We start from the raw sequence: 16,449 nt of genomic DNA on the forward strand, positions 1-16,449 counted from the left end.
ATAATTCTACATTCGCGCCAGATTATCAAGAGATAAATAGAGAATTAATGGCATCTGGTGGAATTTTTTTTTCCAAGTTTTTCTTTATATTTATAATTTACTAGTTTATCAATTTTGACGTGCAAAGTTCCTCCATGACGAAAAAAAGGTGTACGAAAGGTGTACGGGAAAAAAAAGCTTTATATAAAGCTCCGTTATCAGTCTATCCGTTCCGAATGCACTCAGTCAATTAGCGTTTGCTTAGAGGAGCGAGCCCATCCCGTTTGTACTCCTTCCTTGTATCTCCTACGTGATCCGCCCGTACGTACAATGTATGATTAAATCCTGATTGCGTTTAATGCGATCGCGTCGTAACGAGAGTGGTAACTATCTATCTATCGGCCGCGCGCGGCGACTTGTTTCCTCAAAAGGCGCGGCGTGCACCAATTCGCGAATAAAACCACCACAGGGAGTACCTGGATTAAACAACGAGAGTGCGGATGCGCTCTCACTCGTTGCGAGTTGCGAGCACTCGCGACGTGTTATTTACAGAGAGGAGAGCGCGCGTTGCCGAGATTACGGACAATTTGCGCGCGATTGGAATCGTGTCCGGGGGTGGCCGGGGGATCTATCTCTCGATACGAATCTCGGGGGCACACACGATGCGATTTTCCTTCCTGGAGAGTTGAACCCGGCTCCCCCCTTCGACTGGTATTCCATAATTGTCCTGGAGAAGCAATTAAAGCTCACGATCCGGCGATTGGAGCAGAACGATTAGTGTCACGACGCGAATGAAATTAATCGCCCTTCTGTATTTTTTTTTTTTTTTTAGAATTTTTTATTTCTTTTGCTTCCTCATAGAGGAAGCTTTGTTTTCGTGAAAAAATTTTTTTTTCGGATTTCTATGCCAATGTGTTTAGAATGTTCCAAAACATCGAAAAATCACATTTTTACAAAATGTCTGTATGTATGTATGTATGTATGTATGTATGTATGTATCCATCTACGGATTTTTCAAACGTCCATAACTCAAGAACTGCTTGAGCTACAGCGCTTTAATTTTGCACACAAGTAAAGTAGTACAACACTTTTATTTACTGTAATTTTTAGAAAAATTCATAAAGTGTTTTAGATTTTAATCCAATTTTAATTTTTTAAAAAAATGGCGTGATTTCTCTAACTTCCGTAAATTTTGAGATATCGGGTTAAATTTTTTTATACAAATAGATTATCATTAAAGGTTGGTTGGTATTGAATTTGGCTTGAATCGGCTAAGTGGTTCTTTTTTTATAAAATTTTTAATTTTTTAAAAAAAGGGCGTGATTGCTCTAATTTCCGTAAATTTTGAGATATCGGTTTAAATTTTTTTACATGAATAGATTATCATTAAAGGTTGGTTGGTATTGAATTTGACGAAAATCGGTAAAGGGATTTATTTTTTATAAAATTTTAAATTTTTCAAAAAATGAAAATTTTACGAAAGAAACATACGAAAGGAACATACAAAAGGAAATACATACATACATATATATATACGTGACAAAAAATGTTATTTTATATGAAACAAGTGTGCAAATTGGAAACTTGCACATTGCTTCCTCACCATTCTATTTCGCTCATTAAGCTTCCTCTATGAGGAAGCCAAAATTGAAAAACTAGCTTGCTCATAGAGAACGATTAATGAGCAAAATAGAATGGTGAGGAAGCCATGTGCAAGTTTCCAATTTGCACACTTTTTTTCTATATTATATCACTGAATATTGTGATATATAAAATAAAAAAAAAATATTAAATTGCTCGCATTAATGCTGTCGAAGACAGATTCATTAATTTCCGTGAAGTATTATGCGATAAGAAATTTATGCAATAGATAGCTTTTGCAGAATCGAAGACAGAATAATAAAATAGAGGCTAATACTGTGTAAGATTGATTCGCAGATTGATTATCGATCCTCAATAATTTAGAATGTGTGCCGGTTTATCTGACGCGTTCATTCTACTTTTTTTTTTACATTAGCCAGGAACATGCGTCGCCGAGAGTTTTTTACGAAGAGAGGACGCGGCAGAGAGGCAGAGACGGTCTTGTTGTTCGTCTTGTACGTGCTAAATATTTGACTTAGGTTGTCGTCGGCATTAAACGACGAGCAAACATCGCCGATACACCGCGGAAGAAAACGCCGCTCATTTATCAAGCGCAAACAAGGCACCGTTCTGTCTACCTTCCTCCCATCATCCCTTAGAATAAGTTATTCAATGTGTGCGTGTAACTTATATTCAAGTAGCTCTCGGATAAAAATCTCTCCTAACACACACAATCGTAATAATATGCAGAGAGATTAAAATAGTAATTCAATATTTTCATTATCTATTAATATATATTATAAATCTATTATTTCGTCCTTTTTTAAATATCACTTTTAATATAAAATCAATTCGATTTTTCGGTATTATTTGTAGAGATGTGCAAGCACATAAAGTATATATTTTATTTGACAAAAATGTTCTCGGTAAAGGACAGAGATAAATCTCTTCCTCGTAAAATATTTTTGCGGAAGATACGAATCTCGAGGGAACAGTGGTGAGAATAAAAGACAGAGAGAACCCATCTCGCGCTCGAAGAAATCGTATCCTTAAATGCGCGCAACGAGAGAAAAGCCCGAGATCTCGGAGTCGAAGACACTCGATATCACGCCCAGCTGTGCGCGGGATTTTTAAGTTACAGCCTTGTGTGTGTGTGTGTGTGTGTGTGTAAAGAGAGAATAAGCGCTAAACGGCAAACGAGCGCTTGAAATTCACGCTCGCTGCGTTGCATTTAAAGCAGCAATTCCCAAACTGCACAAGTGAGAGTAATAATAAACCGTGGAAGAGATTATATTTGCGAGAGAAGATAAGAATCGACCCATATCGCATGATGCTTTGCATCAGACGTAGTATATTTCTAATTTTGAAATAGACGAGACGAAATTCGAACGTATTAGAGAGTCGATATTTCTCTCCTGACCCCAAAACTTACTTTTATTTTCAGAAAATATATGTCATTAAAGAGAGAGAGAGAGAGAGAGACATTTATTTTTCTTGCTTCTTGGATTAAATAAACCTCAAGGTTCACTCGACTACATTCAATTGCATTTAATTATATAGACTCGATTCCAGGACCCACAGAGTTAAGCTCGCCATCTTAATTAACATTCGAATGTATTAATAAATCGTGAGATATGAAGGACATGAATAGAACATTAAATATCGTGAAATGATTTTTTTAAATCGTCTTTTATAAGCAAGGTGAGTCTGCTGTCCCTGTCCCAGGGAAGGGAGAGGAAGGAAGGTTGCTCCTTTTGGGAACCCCGGCAGCATGTGATACGAAACAGTGTCAGCGAGCGGGGTCAGCGAGCGAGTGGGTAAAACGGTAACCGAGCGCGAAACAATATTTGCCCGATAACCAGCCTGGAAAACGACGTTCTCTCCATGTGCTAATGAATTTAGCGGTGGCGCGGGACGCAAAAGTACGCGCGCGCGTGTCCAGAGGAACGAGCAACGTGTTCCGCGCGCGAACGTTGTCTGTTTGCCGTTGCTGTGTCGTGTCGTGTCGTGTCGTGTCGTGTCGTCCGTTTCCCGTGTTTCGGTCCGCGATCGATGGGATTTTTATTCATTATTATTCGAAGGACAAGCCGAACCCGTCGGGTCTCTTTCGCGAACGAGCGAGCGATTCGAATTTGGGTCGAATTCTAACGCGCGGGAGAAGAGACCCCGTTGTTTTATACGTCGTAGATTTATTGCGGAACGCGCCATTTCCCGAGAGTCTTTCTCAGCAGGTGTAATTACGGTACAGCAAGCACGATGCTATATTGCTGCGTGCGCCCCTTTCGACGCGAAACGTGTTCGACTGAAACTGTTCATTCCGAGAACATTGCATGTTGCGTAGAGAAATTAAAAGAGACATGTACGTAGATATTGAAGTTTGGCATTAAATTTAATTTTAAATTTTTTAATGAAAATTATAAATTTTTAATTTAATTAAACCTCAAATTAAATTTTAATTTGACAAAGAAGAGAGACACATTTTTATCAAGCATATAAAAATATAGAAAGGCGTACGCGTAGATATTTAAGTTTGACATTAAATTTAATTTTCAATTTTTTAATTAAATTAAACTTTAAATTAAATTAAATTTTAATTTAACAAAGAAAAGATAGGCATTTTTATCAAGATTATAAAAATATATAATCTGTAAAGATATTGTTTAAGAATAAAACACGAAAAGATTAAAAAGAGAAAAATATTTAGATTTATATTACATATCTTTTTACACTCAAATATTTATTGGAAAGGGAGGGGGGGATTAAAACTGTTGATAGCGTAATACGTACTTTTAGAGAGAAATCAGGGACAGGAAAACTGTGCCAGATGGAAGAATTTTTCAATTATCTTTTCGAAATGTTAACTCTATTATTGCAGTTAAGTAGGTCGACATGAAGTCCGCGATTGATCTTTACTATACAATGTCTTCGATCATTGTTCGTTTCATTGTGGACAGTTTCCTTTCGCCCAATCGATCCAAGAGCCGTTCGCATAATTATCGCGACCCTGATAAGATACATCGCGACGTGAACGGTAACGTGTCTTGATACTGCTTTCACTTAGTATTTCTTGTGATATCGAGCAAAAATCAGCTGTATCCAATATTTTGCAGCGCTCGATTTCTGGCCATATTTAATGATATCCGAAAATAAAATTCGAATTCCTTGATCTACTTGTCAAAGTAATCGTTATGCGACATATTATTGTTGGCTGCGATCTCAATAAACCTTTGTTCGAAGACTTTGTATAGTACGACAGAGATTCGAGAGACAAGAATTCATCAGAAAAAAAATAATAAATAATTTACAACTAATAAATATAACAACTTTGATGTGTCCAAGTCTTCTTTCCCGCCAGGTTTATTACATTTCTTTTTCTTATCAAAATCAAATCTTAATTATGTCTTGTAAGACATTAAAGCATAAAAGCATAAAAGCATGAAAACAAAACGTCAAATTTCGTAGATTTTTGAAAGTTAATTTTTTTAATTCACTATTTTGCATTTTATTCCATCTACTTGTCAAATAGAAGATATCTGATAACTATTGCATATTAAATTACTCAGATATATATCTCGTATTTTGATTTAATTCAAATAATAAAAATTTCTAATACATTATGGATATTCTGGAAGATCGATACGTCGATGAACTTTCACTATAATTCTTCTTCCGTAAAAAGTTCTTTTACGTTCACGTTTCTCTAAAAAGATAAACGGCATCGTCAGTTCGACGTGTTCGATATCTTCAAGATGCTCGTTTCGTTTCGACCTTTACGATTGTGCCGTTATAATGTATCGCTCAAAGAAGAGGACTTCGAAATAGCAGCAGTAACTTGAAGCCTGCCTTCCATCATCACCATCCGTCATCACGTGTTCGCAAGCTGGATTAATCAATTTGACGGAGAGAGATCAATTTCCCTTCATCGTCGTTCTTGAGATATGGCCGGAAATAGCGTCCTTCTCGCGTGTCTATAATCAACGTGACCGAACTGGCACAAACGCACGATACGCAATGTTAATGGAACCTTTGTATCCATCAATTAGATCAACAGCTTAGATAACGTCAGAATTTTTGAACAAGGTCGCATTAACCGGTTATTGAGTGAGTTATCTTGAAAATGGCACGCCATTACCTTCGCTCTGAGGAATTTGAGTGAAGAGTGAAGAAATTCTTTCGAAGAGAGAAAGCAAACGCTTCTGTTGAATACTTTTTTCATAGTTTCACTAGTGTACCGTTTTTATTTAACAATATTGTTTAAAAATACACTAACTTGAGACGTAATATAAAATTATCTGGTGAATAAGACAAGTTTTGTTGCTACAGTGAAATTAATATACATATAATGATGTGTATGTATAATATAATTTTTTTGTTAATGAAAAATTTTATACAATATATACAATTTAATCTATTGAAATTCTAATTTATATATATAATATATATATATTCATAAAATTTCATAAATTCAGAATTCATCAATCAGATAAGCGGCAGCCTGCGATATAGAATACATTCCACGTAACAAAGTGTCTAATTGTCAGTGTAAAAAAAAATATCACGGCTATAAATAAGGAGAAGGTAATAATTCGTCATTTATGGTATGTAGAAATATGGTATGTATATACGTATATATCTCGTACAATCAGTACGCGATCACATCTGGGGCCGTTATCGCTGTAATTTTAGAATCAAGGAAACCGAGCTAATGATATCCGATGATATGTCATTTCTATCTTAGACACTGCTTACTAATTCGGTATCGCGTCGATTTACATTCTCTTTAGTAGATAAGGTTACAGATATGTGTGCGAGTCTCGCTATCGCAATCTTCCGCAGAATTCTCGTATCACGAAATAATTTGCGCGACAATATATATCACCGCGTTGTATTGGAAGATTTTCGCAGATATAACGTGCGTGATGTAAAATAAAAAATTACGATAAAATTATAATTGTCCGACATTTAATTTCTATATTGGATTGTTTAAAGTTTTGTTAAATCTTGAAATTTTGGATAATAAAAATTAAACAATTTTTTAGCTATAGAATCAAATTAGAAAGAAAGAAATAAATAAAAGTAAAATTAGTAAAATGTCGCACAAAACGCGATTTGACATATACAAGTATAGAATAAAACAAACGATTTCGAAATTAATCTGATCCTTGATTTAATTTTTGATAGACTTTTTTCGGACACCTCAATGTATATAAATGTATATACATATGTACACAGTTGGAAAATTTGTGTTTTCTTGTTAAAAACGGTCCCCGTTAAAATGTTGTGTTAAATATTTAACACATTCATGTGTTAAATTAACATATTGCTGTTGTGTTAATTAAACTCAAATGTTAAATTATTCAAATAACTCAAAAAAGTGTAAAAATAACACAATGTGTATTTACTTTTAATTTTACACAATAAATATGTTCGATATTATTAGTGACAAGATTTTTAGTTAATTTTTACATTAAAACTATGTTAATTTAACACAAAATTTATTTTAAGTTTATTTGAAGTTTGCATTTATTTTATGTTAAAATATTAACACAGTATTCATGTCATCATTTAACATATCCGTATTATGTTAAATTAACACAAAAATTTCTGTGGACCGTTTGGGACATGTGATATTTGTTAAATTTAACACAAATTTTTCAACTATGTATGTATAAATGTATATATACAATGAGAGGTGGGGAATCGGTTAACTCGATTAGTTGTTTGCATATACATATATAAATCAGTAGTTTAGATTAAACTTAGCTCGGGTAGCTTCAATGGCATTAATGGCAGATTAATAATATATGATTAATATGTTCTCAGAGGCACACGCATTACGTGATTACTGTATTGGGACAGGTGTAATAGTACTAGTTTCATTAGGAATTGTAAGAAATACTGCAGTTTACAGGTGTGTGATTCGGCCCACCGCGTGACTTACAAAAATTTGCAGAAATGTTTTTCTTTGCAGCATAAAAGCCATAATTAAAATTATAAAAATTTGCAGAAATGCGATACCTTAAGCCAGATACCGAAATGAAATTTCGCATATCGGAATAAATATCTCGTAGGGTTCTTTCATTCGCACGAGTCCGTTTTATAATTCCGAACTTTTCACTTTCGCGAGTGTCTGATTGCATACTTAGATTTCTTGCTACTTAAATTCTTACTTTCGCCTAAGGGAATCTTTCTGGATTTGAATATTCTTAGTTACACGAGTACTTAAAAATATTATAAATTTTTTTTTTTTTCTAGAAACTGTCGTAAAGTGTTTTTATTTCATTAAAAATTTTTCACTTTAAAATATCTTGGATCCTTCAAATTTTTTTTAAGGTTTTCGGGCTTAATATATGTGTATATGTATGAAAATGTGCACCAATATTAAGAATGTATTAGTCAATGTTACGATATGTATTAGTCAATTATGCTCGATAAATGGGTTGTCGGTCCGCGATATCGCGCTCGATAAAAAATCGCTATCTCGCAAGATCGCCGTTCGCTCTTTCGATGTTCTCTTATTATGCCATACCGACGATTATAAACATAAAGCGCTAACGATTATCCGTTTAACTCACTGACAGCTGACATTAGCACACGAATTCCCGCGCGTTGCTTTTGATACTCCTGCTTCTCTCTCTGCTTTGCTCACCTTTCTATCGACGATAGGATCCCATAACGTGTACACGGTGCTTCAAATAATAGGCAAATGTATTTTTGTTATCTCGATAGATACAAAATTAAAAATTTTTTTATCGAACAATCATCGTATCATCTTCCTTCTTTTTCTCTCTTTTTTCTCTCCCTGCCCTTCTCTCTTTCTCTCTTGTCTATAAAAGTATAAGACAAGGTATTAGAGGAGAATATTAAAATGAAAATTTTTGACATTAAAAAGTATTGATTTTTTATTGGCTCTAGATCACAAAGAATAGAAATGACGTTCTATATACAACAGTTTTCTGATGGATTTCATTTTTATATTGTATTCCCTCTCTCTTCCTCTGTAATACTATAATGAATTAATATATATGAATCATCCTGTATCTGAATTAGAATGCCAGGTATATTAGAATGCCAGATATATTTTATCTATACTCTGCGCTACAATTTATTTCAACGTCAGACAACCTGAGATCTCTTCAATTCATTTATCTGCAATTTCTAAAAAAAGTATCACAATATCAAGTCACGCGAGCAGAGATTCTTGGTTTTTTTTATTTTCAGACTATTTCTGTAATAGTTCGTCTAAAAATTATTGATGTATTCTACAACTGTCAGACGTCTTTATTTTGGAAAAAGATTTTAAAAGAATTATCAGATATTCGTATTTTTGAAATATACAATATTTGAAGTTTTGGAGAACTCTCTTGTATCAATCATTTTTCAAATATTATTTCTTATATTATTTCGAATGTTATATAGCAATGAAAATAATTGGAAGTGAATATAAATACGCATTTGTTTTTAAAACAGTAATCATCGTTTATTATTAATTCACAAAAATATCTAATAATATTTAATCAAATATAAATGAAAACAAACTTAAAAAACCTATGCGGTAAGAAAATAAATAAATAGAAAAAAAATAGAATAATTCGCGTGAAAATAATATAGGTACATATAAAGTATTTATTTTACGATCCACTTTTCTGTAAAAAAATTATTATTTCAGTTGATTAGGTACTTGAAATTTCTAAAGACATCTACATATATTTGAAATATGCATTACTCGTCAAATAAACTAAATATTTCAAATGGGATTTCAAGCAAACATACAAATATACATGTGTATTTAAATTATCAACTTACGTTAATCATTTACACTCGAGCAAGAGAAATAGCTCATGTCAATATTTTGTGTTTTATCAACGTCATATCAAAACAACAATATACATGTAGTACTGGATGTAATACACATATGCACGTGGGACAAATACACGCAGGTGATTCCAAAAGGAAGAGAAAGAAGGGGAATAATGTAGCGAGAGACATGGGAGGAGTTCCCTGCGAGTGTACACTCTCCGTCTCTCCGGAGAGACCACTCTTGCGGTGGCAGAGGTGGTCTCTGCTCACCTGAGCGTTTCAGGTGGCAGTCGCCCAGCTGAATCGTTCAGCGACGGGTTCTCCTCGTGTGAGCGCCGCGAGCGCGAGTCGCCAAAGAGAGAGAGAAAAAAAGAGAGAAATTCGCACGAGACTCACGACGAGACATTGGAAATTTAAGGGAGAACGAGACTGATATGTCGAGCGAATTTCGCGAGTACATTCGCCATGCGACCCGAAAATCGCGGATCCCACTGACCAAATCTTTCGGACTCTCTTCCAAAATCGATGAGGCGACCGTCGCAACATATCTGTCTCTGCAGATAAATGCAACAAACCTTGAGGATAATATGCAGATCTCGTCTAATTATTATATAAAACAGACGGAGACACGTCAATAAACTGTCAATAAAATTTATTTCAATAAAACAAACCTCAATCGATCAATGAGATTATTGTGATTTATCGGACTGATTTAACCACGAGAATTAATTATTAAGTCAAACTGATCGGAAAAGTCATTTCCATTGGTGGAAACGGTTGTTCAATTTTCGAGAAGCCACAGAATATTTACAGTAATTGGTCTGATAATTGTTCATTTTAATTAATCAATCGGAAGAAATTTCGCTCCTTGTTATTCTTTCTGATTCGAAAACATCTCTAAGATCGCTCGGTTGAGACTTTTGTGTGATTCGCAAAATACTTTGTAAGAAATAATAAAAATGTGCCGCGTCACGATACATTAAATAGTAAAGTAAACAACGATACTTTCGATGACAATCGTGCCACGCACTAATAAAACCAAGATCGCTTGGGAATTCGAAGGATCTTGGCGCATCTTGAAGAAAGTGAACGTCCTCTCGAGTGATCTCGAGTTCCGGCGATGATCGAAGAGTTGTCATCCGCGAGAAAGAGCTGGCTGATCGTCGACGCTTATCATTAAAATATTAAAAGATACTCCTGACGACGGATTAATCGGTAGATAAATGTTCCGTTCAAGCGATGTAAATAAATTTGTCGCTGAATCAACTAACTCGTCCGACGGCATTCTCAACGAAATTATCATCATTTAATACGCGGAGGCGTGATAGGTGTTCAATTAAACAATTGCGGATAGAAAGACTCGGAGTCTCGAAGTTGTCTTACGAGATTGAGAAACGACGACGGAAGAGAGTGCCGTGCACACATGTTTGATTAACGGAAGCTCCTTACCTCATGGAAGAATCACAACAAGAGAAATATAGACATATGTTAATCAAGAACTAATTGTGCTTGTGAAATGCGCGAACGATGATAGAGAGACAAGAGAGTGTATATATAATTTATTTAAAGAGCAAATTAATGAAGATTTAATTATTAAACTATTTTTAAAAAAATTGAGAACAAGTTCTAAAAGAAATTCTTCAAATTTATCGTAATATAATAAGATAGAATTTAATATGCGAAAGAGGAGGCAGGAATTTACGAAAAATATCCTCGAATTTCTTCGATTCCTCAGCCATGCCGATCTTAGATGGGGAACGCGCGATAAAGCAACGAGATTAATTAATGTGCGCAAGATTGAACGGGATAATTTATGAGATATTAATCCGACCGGGCCAACCGGTGGGACGATTTTAACGGTGAGAGAGAGAACGCGAGAGCGGTCGATCATAAATCTCGCAACGACGATGTGACAGCGAATGCCAACACCGTTATCGCTGACAAATGCCGATGATCACACGGTCATAATTCAGCGCTACACGACAAAGTCAACAAAGTGTCATTCTGTAAATGCGATCGATCGATTGCGCGCTTCTTGAACACGAGCTCGTTCGCGAAGAAGCGGCTCGAGAGAAGAATTCGTCCAACGAACGAGAGGTCTCCCTTTATAAAGATATATTCATTAAGAGATACTACAATTAAATACTCTATAGACCTCTGTAAATATTTCGCGGCAAAAAAGAAATGGCATTCACGAACGTGAATGATCGCGCTTGATTGAGAAGAAGATAAGAGCCGGTTTTCGCTCGAATTTATTTACGCGAGTGAGGCATATATATATTCGCAAGAATTCCCTCGTGTCTCCCCCGAATGGATTTACGTGAAAGCCGGTAGATAGCGTGTAGAATGAACAAGGACGATTCGGGAACAGTCGTGCTAAAAACTTTCCAAGTAAAGATATCGTTTCCGCAAGCGCCGCAAAGTTGCAAGTGAACTCTTAGTTATAAAAGACTCTTTTTTGAGGTCGAGAAATGCGTATATTTTCGCGAGCGATCATTGATCACAACCCGGATAGAGCATGATGGGAGAAGTGATTCGTGTTTCTGGGAGGGCACCGGATGTCGGTGACATCCTGAAGGAGGCTATGCTGTCGCAGAGATTTGCCGATGTGGCCCTGTGTTGTCCAGGAGGCCAGAGATTCCTCGCGCATCGTCTGGTCCTATCAGCAGCGAGTCCTTATCTCCAGGTCAGTAAAAAAAAAATCATAGTCTAATTCATAATTGAGCTAATTGCAGAAATAACACGAGTCGATTTATACGAAAGAGTGAGAGAAAGAGAGAGAAAGAGAAAAACAAATTTTAAGTCATTTATTAGATTGTTTTGTTGTATTCGAAATAATTAAATTAATTGAAAATTTCGCAGAGTGAAATCGACTCTGAATCATGGTTTTTTCTCTCTGTGATATCTACAATATTTATCTTAATGAGACTAATGACGTATATAATTTTATTAATAATAAAAAAAACATAGAAACAGATTTTCTGCTCACAATCGATATTATCGGATTAGAAATTTTGAAATAAATGTTTATCTCGGACTAATGACGAGTGCGAACTGCGAGAAAGCAATTGCATCGGATTTACAGGCGATCTATGAAAATTCTTACAACATTTCGAATACTTCGCAGTTGAGAGAGAGAGAGAGAAAGAAGCTCTTATAATACTGTTAATTACCCTCTCAGCCATAATAAAAGGCGCAATAAAGGAGAACGTGGCTCGCGTTGCCGTTTAATTAGCGGGTTAGTTGCCGGACGTAAAAACCGACGAGGAGTTGTTAATCTTGCACTTGAATGCAAGTGCATTTCGCGGCGGATGTTCGCTTACTGCCGCTTTGCTTGCCGCAATAAATGCATATAAAATATACATATAAACCGATTGTATATTGCAGGCGCTGACGAGCGTTTAATGCCGTCGAATTATTTCCGTCACACGGAAATAAAGATAATGCGAGAGATACCGTCGCAACAACTCTCGTAGTTTCTTAAAATCGCGCCGGTTACATTACGATGTATCTCGCGACCTCGAGTTGCGCGATCCAAACTTATTTAACCATTTAACCATTGCGTCATCAGATCGGCACACGAGCGAGAAATTAACGAGACGGGTAATGCAGATTTTTGCAACGGGCTGTTTACTCTATTCTCCTTGCAATATTCCTCAATCTTTACACGTATTTCTTTCGAGAAAGAGAGAGAGAGAGAGACATTTTTTTCAAAATTCAGTTTTATATCGAGACTTCTGTTTAAAAGTATCTCTTTAAGAGAGAATGCAGTTGTAAAGAATTTGAACAAAATTGTTCAAAAACAAAAAGTGTATTATTCGTCTAAATTCTGTCGAAATTTTTCTTCTTCGGATTTTTTTATTTTTTAATGTTATGTAATTATCGAATAATTATTAGTTATTATATAGTCTCTTTCGGTGCCTCCTTTCCTTCGATAATCTCTTATGTATTTAAATCTACAAGTTAATTTTTTTTTCTTACGCTTGATTGTTTTCCCCGCTGTGTGAAATATTTGCGAAGCGCGGGTTTTACGTGAGTAGAATCTCGTTGCTAAAGGAAAACCGAGGAAAACAAATTCCGATGCACCCGAGCAATTACAAAGTAATGTCGCGCGTCAGCCACGTGAAAATTCTCAATTATGCACCGCTGCCACGAATTCGTGCCACGAATTAGGCTTTCTAAACTCTATAAACAATCGGAATGTTCGAAAGAAAAATTTCTCGTATTTCTCTAGAATATTGAAATTCATCAAGAAATTCGACTCTGTGATCTCAGTTGTCTTCTGTTTATTATTAAAAAGATATTTAATTGCGCAACGTAGTATTTCGCGCCCGCAACTTCTGCATTATTCATATACTTTATGCGCATTTATTTTTTATAAATACTAATAATGCCGATTAATATTTTAATCGAAAGTATAGCGTCATTTTACGATCGTATATGCGTTGGAAACAACAAAATACACACACATATAGTCACTTAAAGAAAAAAAAAGACAACGTCCGTGAAATCTGTTTTCTTGTTTTCGCAACACAAATATGGTAACCTTAACTTCAACGTCGACATAGGATTCCCGGACCTTTGATTCCATAAATCTCGCACGCGACGCATTTCTGCGATACTAGGCAACCCTTTTGCGGTTCTTGAAACGTACGCGAAACGGAGTGCGTCTTTCCGGTACTGCCATTCGCGGATTCCCCCGAGTCACGACGTCTCGATTTATTGCCACTTGACCCAGTTGACCCTGTTTCTTCCACGCGAGATTCCTACTTTTTGTTACATTCCTCCGCGCGTCGCACGAAGAGAGAAAGAAATAATTAAATTAATCTGTAAAAAAGACGCGGAAGAGAAAAATAATTCAAAACGTAAAACTTTTTGTTCGAAGGCCAAGATTTTTCGAAAATTGCGCACGTAGTCGAATGGATTTAGCTATATCCTTAATAAATTCAATAAGGGATAATTAATAAAAAAACGGAAAAATATATTTATATATACTATTTGATTATAGACTTCGAAAAAAATTATAATGTAAAGTGCAGTAATATTTTACATACTGTTTTACATATTTCTAATTAAACTATATGTATAGGTATATTTCTTTTTTCTTAAAATTTTTAATCATTCAAAAAAGAATAATTAAAATTTCTTTTATATCGAGAAATTTATTCTAAAGTAAATTTTATTTTATTCTTTTTACCAAAAGACTTACATTGTTCAGGATAGTAAAATATTATCTTACAGTTTCAAAAGAATTAAAGTGTGCATATATGTATATAGAAAAATCGCGAACTTGTTTACCACTCGAAATCGGCCTTGCATTGACGCACGTTACGCGCAATTAGCCCGTTAATGAGAATCGTAAAGAATTGATATCCGGTTTTGTAACAGTTTGCCCTAATAAAATGTTTTCACGCAGTGAAATGATTCACTTTGAACAAACATCGCGAAAAAAATAAAGTAAAGAAAAAAAAAGAATATACGTTGTTAGAAAGGTAGTCTGTGATTCAGTCGCAATAACGTAACGAGCTCCTCATTATGAAATAAATCGCGTGATTTGCGAATGTCATTCTTGCGTCATTTTGGAACTAGGAAAAAAAAATTCACGTGTTAGTCCAATTAGCGGGAGCAATCTGATTAATGCATGTATACATAGAATCGTGAGTATGCATTCGCACATGTACAAACATACGTGTAAGCACGTATACTTTTATTTCAAATTGAAATTAAGGCATTTAGAAAATAAAAAAATTACATTCTTTTGTGACATTAATTACACAAATTAGATCAACGAGAAATTATAAAATTACGGGAAACGATTATAAATGCTGAACAAATTCGTCGTTATGAAATATATTGCGTGATTTGTGTGAACTTGATTGCGCGACTACTAGCTTTTTATATTTGGCTTTTACATCTCGACACGAGCGTGGAAAATCATATGTATTCCAATTAGTGCGACTAATATTAGCAAAGCGTGTTAATTCTTACAATCGTACAAACAATGAATGAGAAAGTACATATCATTGTTATAGAGATTCTCAATACATTATATTTCTAACAGCGAGAAATTTTATGAAATTTTAAAATAAATCGAAAATATCTACATATATTATATATTAAATGATAATTTTAAATGATATTAAGGGAAATCTGAAAGGATTTTAAATCGCAAATTGCAAAATCATAATTAATTAATTTTGTCTTATTTTAGATTGATAAAAGAGCATAAAATTAAATTGAATCTTTATATTAAATTTATATTAAATTATTATGCCAAAAATAGTCGATGAAAATATGTTTAAGACTCAAATATACATTTGCTATGACTGTGCGAATTCGTAAAATATGATTCACGCGGCTTACAAGCATTTTATCTGTTTCTTCTACGGTGCTTTACATAGTTCCTTTACGGTCTTTCACTTAACATTAATGGCGCTAAAGAAAATCTGAAATGTAAGAATTTCAGATAGTGATTATTTTTTATAGAAGATGATGATTATCGAAATTAGCGGATAATAAAGGAAGATTACGATAAGAATAACTGATATTTATTTATTTATTATCGAATAATAAAAGCAGCAATAAAAGATTCGTTATCGATTAAAAATATTCTTAAACACATCAATTAAGAAAAGAATTAAATAGTAATACTATGTTTTGTGTAAAGAAATATTAAGAAAATAATTACCGGATATATGATTAAATTGTGAGAAACTAGTTTTTATATGTTATTATCTGTTTTATATGTATTTTAGTATTTAATCACTTAAAAAATAACAAAGTTTAAAAATTTGCTAATTATTTCTGCAGCATAATTATAATAATAAGAAGCTAACCAAGTTTACAAATTTTTTTTGGCTATCTAAGTGAAAGTTTAAAAACTTAAAAAGTTAAAAAAATATAAAAACATAATCCTATAAAAATTTCTTATTTTCATACATAAATTATCTTGTATATAAATTTACTTTTATCGCTACTTTTATTACTTGGATTTCGCTGTAATAAACAATTTTCGATTTTAATTTAGATATCCGCAAGTTATTTAAAAGTAACAATTAATGATCTGAATTCTTACCAAAAAAATTGTAA

At 34.2% G+C, this 16,449-nt stretch overlaps 1 protein-coding gene and 1 long non-coding RNA gene across 2 annotated transcripts in view; one reads left to right on the top strand and one right to left on the bottom strand.

Moving 5' to 3' along the window:
* Positions 1-5,184: 5,184 nt before the first annotated feature.
* The window catches only part of LOC145936460 (uncharacterized), a 76,157-nt gene continuing 64,892 nt past the window's right edge, over positions 5,185-16,449 (bottom strand). Inside the window, exon 3 of the long non-coding RNA XR_014425396.1 lies at positions 5,185-5,548. This is a non-coding gene — a long non-coding RNA (uncharacterized LOC145936460). The remainder of the gene's footprint in view (positions 5,549-16,449) is intronic.
* LOC145936438 (uncharacterized) overlaps positions 9,314-16,449 on the top strand; it is a 28,517-nt gene continuing 21,381 nt past the window's right edge. The window contains exon 1 of the mRNA XM_083038674.1: positions 9,314-12,046. Within this exon, the coding sequence (XP_082894800.1) occupies positions 11,879-12,046 (168 nt within the window). The 5' untranslated portion in view covers positions 9,314-11,878. The remainder of the gene's footprint in view (positions 12,047-16,449) is intronic.

This window comes from Prenolepis imparis, unplaced genomic scaffold, assembly GCF_030444845.1.
Source record: "Prenolepis imparis isolate NDT839.2.m4 unplaced genomic scaffold, iyPreImpa1.0 SCAF_5, whole genome shotgun sequence".
Classification (NCBI taxonomy): domain Eukaryota; kingdom Metazoa; phylum Arthropoda; class Insecta; order Hymenoptera; family Formicidae; genus Prenolepis; species Prenolepis imparis.